Genomic DNA, 7,357 nt, shown 5'->3' on the forward strand with positions numbered 1-7,357 from the left:
AGCGGGTGCGGTTATGATGGCGAGCACGGCCGCAGACGCCGAGACATCCTTTGCTTCCCCTTTTGCTGTTGTTTGTGTTGAGCCTCACAAGGGAACAGTTTGCGAACGAGCCGTCAACGATGGCTCTGTGGAGGTCTTTCGTCGGCGTCTTGTTGCCCGTTGCGCCGCCATTCCTCCTGCAGTGCGTCATGTGCGCATGGGCACTGCTGCAGCGCCGAGGCGTGCTGCTGGTAGAATTGACACAGCCTCGCGTGTGGACGCAGCGGGGATATCCTCTTCTACGCATTCATGCGCCCTCGGTGGAGATGTTTCCCCGCCACTTCATCTCGCAGCTCCCACTCCCGCCGTCTCATTGAACGCATCGATGGCAACTGTCTGTAGTGACCCCTCCATTACCGTTGCGGAAGGCAAGAGACTCCTGTTGGCGTACCGTGCAATGTTGGCTGCTGCCTCGGCGGAGCGTGATGAGGCTCGTATGCTTCGTGAGAAGCTTCGGCTGTATTCTACCCAGGGGCGAAACTGCGTGGGAGTGGAGACACGAATTGCGCAGGCAGAGGCGCAGCTACGGCAGCGTCTTCTTGTGCTTCAACAACTTGATTTGGATCGTCAAGCCCTGCGGGCGCAGGTGGTGCGGATGGCAAAGCAGCTGGAGGTGATACTGCGGCCCTCCGACCGCTTTACGGGGCCTCTGATGGAAGGAGAAAGATAGAGGAGGAGAGAGCGTCTCTCTCTCTGTGTGTGAGAGCGAGCCTATCAGCGACCACTTGCCCCTCTTATTCTCTGCACCTCTTTTTTGTATCTTACGTACACAGGCATGGAATCCCTGTCCTTATACACATATATAGTATGTGCATGTGCGTGTGTGCGTTATTGCCACCACTTCTGCTCTTGTTGTTTCTCTCTGTTTTAAACATTTGTTTCTACGCATCAATTTTCTCTGCGTGGCTGCGAATAAAGTCCCCTGTGTGTTTTAGGCCTCATTTCTGTTGGCTCCTTTCTTTCTCCGCTCCGACGTGTCTCATCTTATTCCTGTGTTGTTTCTTTTCTTCTGTTTCCTTTGTTGTTGTTCCTCCGATGCTGCAAACAACCCCACTGCACGTGTACCTTGTAGGGCGAAGGACGTGCGTTGGCTGGGAAGCGACATTAGTTCTCCCACACTTTCTTTTTCTCCTTCCTCCGTTTCCGCAGCTCAATTGTGGGGGCACCGGGCTATGGGCTCGTGCTGCTCTTGCTGCGATGCGTCACACGCACTGAAGTTTTCCAAGCCGTCGCGTGTTCCGCCCGACCCGGAACTTTTCCCGCGGTATTTTCAGAACAAGCAGGGCCTGTGGCTGCGCTTTGCGGAGTGGGAGCCGCCACGCGAGGTGCCCGCCGTGCGTGCGGTGCTGTTTCTTGTCAGCGGTGTTGCCGAACACACGGCACGGTACGATCCGGTGGCGTTGACGTTTGCGCGCGAGGGCTATCATGTGTTCTGCATGGATAATCAGGGGGCCGGCGGAAGCGAGGGAAAACGCCTCCATGTGGAACACTTCTACGATTTCGTGGATGACTTCTTGCTGTTTAATAAAATCATACTTTCCCGTTACCCGGGCTATGCAGTCCTGCCACACTTTCTCTTGGGACACTCTATGGGCGGCCTCATAGCAGCGCACGTGGCGTTCCGTGACCCAGGCGCGTGGGCCGCCGTTGTTCTCAGCGGGCCAGCACTCGAATTGGATCCCAAATTGACGACGCCCCTGTTGCGCCGGATTGCGCCCATGGTTTCAAGGCACTTCCCGAAGCTTGCTGTGAGGTCACTTGATATTGACCTCATCAGTGGGAACCGCCCGGTTGTGGAACTTGCGAAGCAGGACCCATTTAGGGTTTCTGTCCCTCTCACGGCACGTTATGGGGCGGAGATGATGCGTGCGATTGACGACGTGTGGAAAAATATGGAGAGAAGCACCTTCCCGCTTCTTATTGTACACGGCTCAAAGGACCTTTTGTGTGCCGTGGGCGGCTCACGTCGGTTTATGGAGTTGGCAGTCTCGACGGACAAGAGACTTATTGAATACGAGGGGCTGATGCACGAGGTTCTCACGGAAGTAACCTGGAGGAGGGTCTTGAGCGACATTCAGGGCTTTTTGGACGGCCACTGTCTTTCCAGATAGAATGCGGGATGGTTTTTCCTTCTTGTTGACAGCACTTGTATGGATAATACGTGTTTATTTGCATGCGCTATGCTTTGTTGTTCGACCAGGCATTATTTTTGTTTCTTGCAGCCTCTCCTTTTATGCCGGCGCGGCGTCATATGCGTGCACGCCCTTTTGGCTGCGGACATGGGGCATTGCGGCTGCGGCGGGTGGCGAGGAATCGTGTGTGTGTTGTGTGCCACAACGGCGGGAGGAGGGGAGGGAAATAACAAGTGAAGGTAAGAAAGAGAGGTGCGCGTTTATGATTTCTTCTTTTCTGCGTGTGTGTTTGGGTGCAGTCACCGCCACTTTCCTTGTTTTTCTTTTGCGCCGCTCTTCGGCGGATGGCATTGTTTTCCACCTTCACATTGTCCCTGCCCGCACGCATGTATTTTTCTTTTTTTTCCTGTGGATGGGCTTCCACAGAATTACGTTTTTCTCTGGTGTTTTGCACAACTTTTAAACTTTGTTGGTGGAAACTGGAGAATAAGAAATAACAAAAACAGGGAAAAAGGAGCCGGGACAGAGGAGGCGGCGGTGCGATTGTGCGTGTTTGCAATCAAAACGGGGAACATTGAAAAGGATAGAGAAGAAAGACGGAAGGGAAATGCCCAACTTGAGGGAGCGTTTGCGTGGTCAGCAGTCATCACCACCACAGCTCTCTTTTCTGTTGTTTCTTTTGTCCACAGCGTTGTTGTCACTGACTGTGTGTTTAATTGGCGTCGAGGCCGCCACGACTACTGTCGGCAGTGGCGAGAAGTTATGTCTGCGGGAGGTGGTGCCGCCGCAGAGCAGGGTGACGTTCCAGTTTCAGGTTGTTGGTGGCGGAAACCACGACATACGCGCCTCGGTTGCTGATCAGGAGGGGCATATTCTTAAAGAGTGGGGGGAGACGTCAGACGGGTTGTATGAAGTTCTTGCCCAGAGCGGCACAAAGGCCATCGTTGCTTGTCTTGACAACACCTACGCACATTACACCCCGAAACTCATTGTTTTTCACTTCCGTTACCATGTAGACTACACATCTGTGGCAAAGCAGTCGGAGCTGGACCCGGTGGAGCGAAAAGTGGAGCATATTTCTTCCTTGATGCGTCAGGTGGAGTCGCTTCAGATGCTCCTGCGTACACAGCAGAAGGAGCATCGGGCGACGGTGGAGGAGTCGAGCGAGCGCCTGCTCATATGGAGTGTGTTTCAGGTTCTTACACTTGTTATCATGAGTTGCTTCCAGCTGTACTTCTTGAAGCGATTCTTAGAGCGTAAGTCGTTTGTGTGATTTGATGTGAGGAGGGGAGAGAGATGTCATGGAAGGCAACATACACCGCCACCACCTCTCTGCTGGGGCTCGGTCAATGTGCGTCACTCCGCTGCAGTGCGGGGTATCCATTAGTGTGGGGACCGGAGTTTCGGGTCGATATGAAAGCTTCAGGAAAGAAAAGAAAAAGGGTAAACACCCAATAAGAGAGAAGTGAATAAAATGGACGGAATAAAAAACAGACGGCGGAAACTAGAGAGAATGAAATATATATATATATATATATTGCAGTTTTTGGGAGCGAAGGCCTTTTTTTTTTTTTACGTGGATTGAATAGGGATGTATGAATTTTGTTGGTGATGCGGCCAAGACTCGTTTTGTGGGAGGAAGCGAGATACGCCAAAACAGGCTCCACCTAAAAAAAAAAAAAAAATAAATAATAGTTGGGTGTTTTTATGGGCTTTGTTCTTTGTTGTTGTGCTTTTTAACCCTTAAAAAAAAAAAATAAATCTTTGCCCACGTTACTGCGTATATTTGTGTGTTTGTGTGAGTTGTGTTTCTGTCGCTCAATTGATCTCTTATGTAATTAAACAATGGGTCATGTGCCGGTGTGTGGTAGCGCTGCGATGTTTTTTTTTTTTTTTGCTTTGTTAGCTGCGCATGTTCTTATGCTTTTTTGCTTTATGTTTTTTTTTTTTCGCACCCTTTTTTTTTTTTTTGTTTGTTCTTTGTGTCGCTGTAGCGTGCGGGGCAGTCGAAGGGGAAGAAAGAAACGGGGGGAAGAATGGGGCCGCAAACTCGCTTCTCTTTTGAGCCGTTAACTCATCGGCGTTTGGAAATTGTTTTGACGGACCCCGCCTATAAGGAGGCACAGCGAAGGTGGGGGCTGCACAGTCAGACTCGTGTGTGTGCCCTCCGGTTTGAGCAGGAGAATAACAGCCGAATCGCGCAGGAGGGTGCGTCTCATGGCGGTGGTGTTGGCAACGGTGCCGTTGTGGCTGGTGCGATGCGGTTTTCTGGATTTCACAAAGGGGTGCTTCAGGAGTTTCTTGTGTCTCTCTTTGACTCCACCGCCGTGCGTGATGCCCTTGCGCTTTCTCCTGCACTGAGACTGGCACGTGACGCGGTGGAATACACCGAGCTGCACTGTAGTTGGACGACACTTGAGCCATTCACTCGTCTCGTCAAGGCAGGAGTTGTGCGGCATGTGGAGGTGCAGGGAGATGTATGTCATGATGAGGCAGAAGCGGCCATATTTGACGGCTGCGTACGTTTGCCCGTCGTCCGACGCCCGGATTTTTACCTTCCACATGACATTGCCGTGACGGATGAGTTGCGGGCACTCTTCTTGCTTGCACACAATCGCGCCATATGCCATGAGGGAGATGAGTATGCCGAGGAGGAGGCTTGGGACGCGATTAATTATGGCTCTGGTGCAGGACTTTCACTTGCCGCACTTCGTCGTGTTTTTACGGAGGCGGAGCGTTCCGAATTTTTGTATCACATTTTATGGCGCCTTGTGGCGGGTGGCGGCAGCAACAACCAGTGGGATGACGACTTGGGAGTTTACCTTGATGTGGCGCGGGCGTGGTATAAGGGCCTTGTCGCCATTCGTGCGGTGCAGAAGAATGAGGCACCATCTGCTGGGGGTGGCATGGACGAGCCCGATCATACCGCATATGTGGACGGTACCGTATTGACACCGGAAGTGGTTTCAACTGTTGTTTCTGTGCAGGCAGTGAGCGGTTTTTCACTCTTTACTCGAACCGATGACGCGGAGCCCAGTAACCTGAACTACTGCTATGTCTGCATTGACCCGGTAGAGGCGGAGGTGGTGGTATGGTATCACTGTCTCTAGGAGCACACATACACACACGCAATTATACCGTTTGTCTGTTTTTACTTATCCACGTAATATTATTATTATTATTATTATTATTATTATTTTGGTGCATGTGTGCACATATGAAGGAGGTTCAGTGAGATTGTCATGCCTGTTTTGCAGAGTCATAGACTGAAGGAAACTCGGTAGAACAAAAGACGCTTGGAGGGGTTGTATATATATTATGGACATTACTGCCATCTCAGATATTTTTTTCTTTTATTTCTCTTTTTCCTGAATTTTAGTCGGGGCATTTTTGCCGCCGCTGCTGATGGTAGTGGTGGTTTTGGCAGTTGCGGTTGTAATGGATTTGCAATGTTACTATTTCTCTGTGATTTTTCTCTTTGTGACGCTCAATAGTCTGGTGCCTTTTTTTATTGCACTAGGGCGTTTGTGTGTGTATGTGTGTGCTGTTAGCATCACGATGGGAAGAAAATACGCACAGTTAGAGACTTTCCACAACGTGAATGGGCGGGTTGTCATTGTGGGCGACATTCATGGCTGCCTTGCCCAACTGGAGGACATTTTATCAGTCACAGACTTTGTGAGGGGAAGGGATCAGTTAATCACCGCTGGGGACATGGTGAACAAAGGGCCAGACTCGTTTGGCGTTGTGCGTCTGCTGAAGAGCCTTGGAGCACGCGGTGTGATTGGCAATCATGACGCCAAGCTTCTCAAACTTCGGAAAAAGATACGAAAACATGGGACGCTGCACGGGAAGAATAGCCAATCGAGTTTGGCCCCGCTTGCCATGTCGCTACCGCAGGATGTTGAAGAGTATTTATTACAACTGCCGCATATTCTCCACATTCCCGCACACAACATTCTGGTGGTACATGCGGGCCTTCACGTTCAACACCCGCTCGAGCGGCAATTGGTTAAGGAGGTCACTACGATGCGCAACCTCATTTTGCAGGATGACGGGCTGTACAGGGCATCTGAGGATACAACGGACGGTGTGCCGTGGGCATCGCTGTGGCAGGGTCCGGAGACTGTTGTCTTTGGCCACGATGCCAGACGAGGCCTCCAACGCTACCCTCATGCGATCGGATTGGACACTCGGTGTGTGTATGGAGGGGAGCTCACTGCTCTTGTGTGTCCCGGTGAACACCTCGTTTCCGTGCCTGGATGGACTTCCAATAGATCGAAGGTGTGAGGGAAGTGGATGGCAGTGTTTTGTCTTTGGCCACCCCAGTTACACCTAAACTTTAGTGGGTTTATGTGCCTACGTGTGTGTGTGTGTGTCTGTGCTTGCTTTTGCCACTGATGGTGCTCCACTGAGGGGGAGGAGGTGCATTGAAATCGTGTCTGTGTGTGGCGATTATCCACCACATGGAAGAGGATTATTATTTTTTCTTCTTTCACTTTCTTTTCCCGTGAAGAAAGGAGACACTACAGCTGCTAATATATATATACAACCACCTGCATACGAAATTCCTTCCCTCCTTTTCTGTTGCCCTCCACATGCTGGTGGCCGTCCTGCGTGTGCATGCCGGTTTTTTTTTTTTTTTTTTTGGGGGGGGGGGGCGGGGTGTTCTCCGTCCGGAGAGCAAATTACTATTATTATTCTTATTATTATTTTCTTTTGCGGTTTCTTTAATTTTTATTATTATTGGGGTTTGCTGTTGTTTTTATTTTTCATTTTTTAGGTTTTTCTTTGAGTACTTGTTTTTTACTTTTTTTTTTTTTTCCACGGAGTTGTGTTGTGTCAAATACTCTCTTTTATGTTCTCTGTGTGTTACGTGACGACGCCTTCGATGGAGGTGGCACGCGAGCTGTCGAAGCAGCTGGTCATGGGCAAGAAGGCGGCATGCGTGAACATCATCCCCGTCATTCAATCCGTCTATCAGTGGGAGGGCCGCCTGCAGGAGGAGAGCGAGTGCCTCATGATGATAAAAACACGGGCTTCACTTATCGAGGAGGTGGTTGCGGACGTGAAGCGACATCACCCGTACGACGTCCCGGAGATCATCAGCGTGCCAATGGGGCCCGGCAGCGAGGATTACCTCAAGTGGGTTGCGGACAGCACGACGCCGAGTGAACACTCGCGGT

At 50.8% G+C, this 7,357-nt stretch overlaps 6 protein-coding genes across 6 annotated transcripts, besides 8 other annotated features; all 6 read left to right on the forward strand.

Moving 5' to 3' along the window:
* On the forward strand, window positions 1–709 carry Tc00.1047053506489.10 (hypothetical protein, conserved; the record flags this gene model as incomplete). Its single annotated transcript, XM_800026.1, has 1 exon — window positions 1–709. A coding segment is annotated over one exon (709 nt), but the record flags the coding sequence as incomplete, so codon positions are not given.
* Window positions 1–3,144: a sequence feature (haploid, Esmeraldo-like haplotype).
* Window positions 1,212–2,150, forward strand: Tc00.1047053506489.20 (monoglyceride lipase, putative; the record flags this gene model as incomplete). Its single annotated transcript, XM_800027.1, has 1 exon — window positions 1,212–2,150. One exon carries the CDS (start codon window positions 1,212–1,214, stop codon window positions 2,148–2,150), a length of 939 nt encoding a protein of 312 aa, XP_805120.1.
* Window positions 2,779–3,444, forward strand: Tc00.1047053506489.30 (hypothetical protein, conserved; the record flags this gene model as incomplete). Its single annotated transcript, XM_800028.1, has 1 exon — window positions 2,779–3,444. The coding sequence occupies one exon, from the start codon at window positions 2,779–2,781 to the stop codon at window positions 3,442–3,444; it is 666 nt and encodes a 221-aa protein (XP_805121.1).
* Window positions 3,145–7,357: a sequence feature (heterozygous, non-Esmeraldo-like haplotype).
* Window positions 3,690–3,709: a microsatellite.
* Window positions 3,840–3,865: a sequence feature (AT_rich).
* Window positions 4,053–4,153: a sequence feature (T-rich).
* Tc00.1047053506489.40 (hypothetical protein, conserved) lies at window positions 4,208–5,281 on the forward strand (the record flags this gene model as incomplete). The annotated part of the gene is made up of 1 exon (XM_800029.1): window positions 4,208–5,281. One exon carries the CDS (start codon window positions 4,208–4,210, stop codon window positions 5,279–5,281), a length of 1,074 nt encoding a protein of 357 aa, XP_805122.1.
* Window positions 5,339–5,369: a microsatellite.
* On the forward strand, window positions 5,577–6,461 carry Tc00.1047053506489.50 (serine/threonine protein kinase, putative; the record flags this gene model as incomplete). Its single annotated transcript, XM_800030.1, has 1 exon — window positions 5,577–6,461. The coding sequence occupies one exon, from the start codon at window positions 5,577–5,579 to the stop codon at window positions 6,459–6,461; it is 885 nt and encodes a 294-aa protein (XP_805123.1).
* Window positions 6,859–6,885: a microsatellite.
* Window positions 6,889–6,995: a sequence feature (T-rich).
* Tc00.1047053506489.59 (divalent cation tolerance protein, putative) lies at window positions 7,030–7,357 on the forward strand (the record flags this gene model as incomplete). The annotated part of the gene is made up of 1 exon (XM_800031.1): window positions 7,030–7,357. A coding segment is annotated over one exon (328 nt), but the record flags the coding sequence as incomplete, so codon positions are not given.

The sequence above is a fragment of the Trypanosoma cruzi genome, genomic scaffold (genome assembly GCF_000209065.1).
Source record: "Trypanosoma cruzi strain CL Brener 1047053516577 genomic scaffold, whole genome shotgun sequence".
Classification (NCBI taxonomy): Eukaryota; Euglenozoa; class Kinetoplastea; order Trypanosomatida; family Trypanosomatidae; genus Trypanosoma; species Trypanosoma cruzi.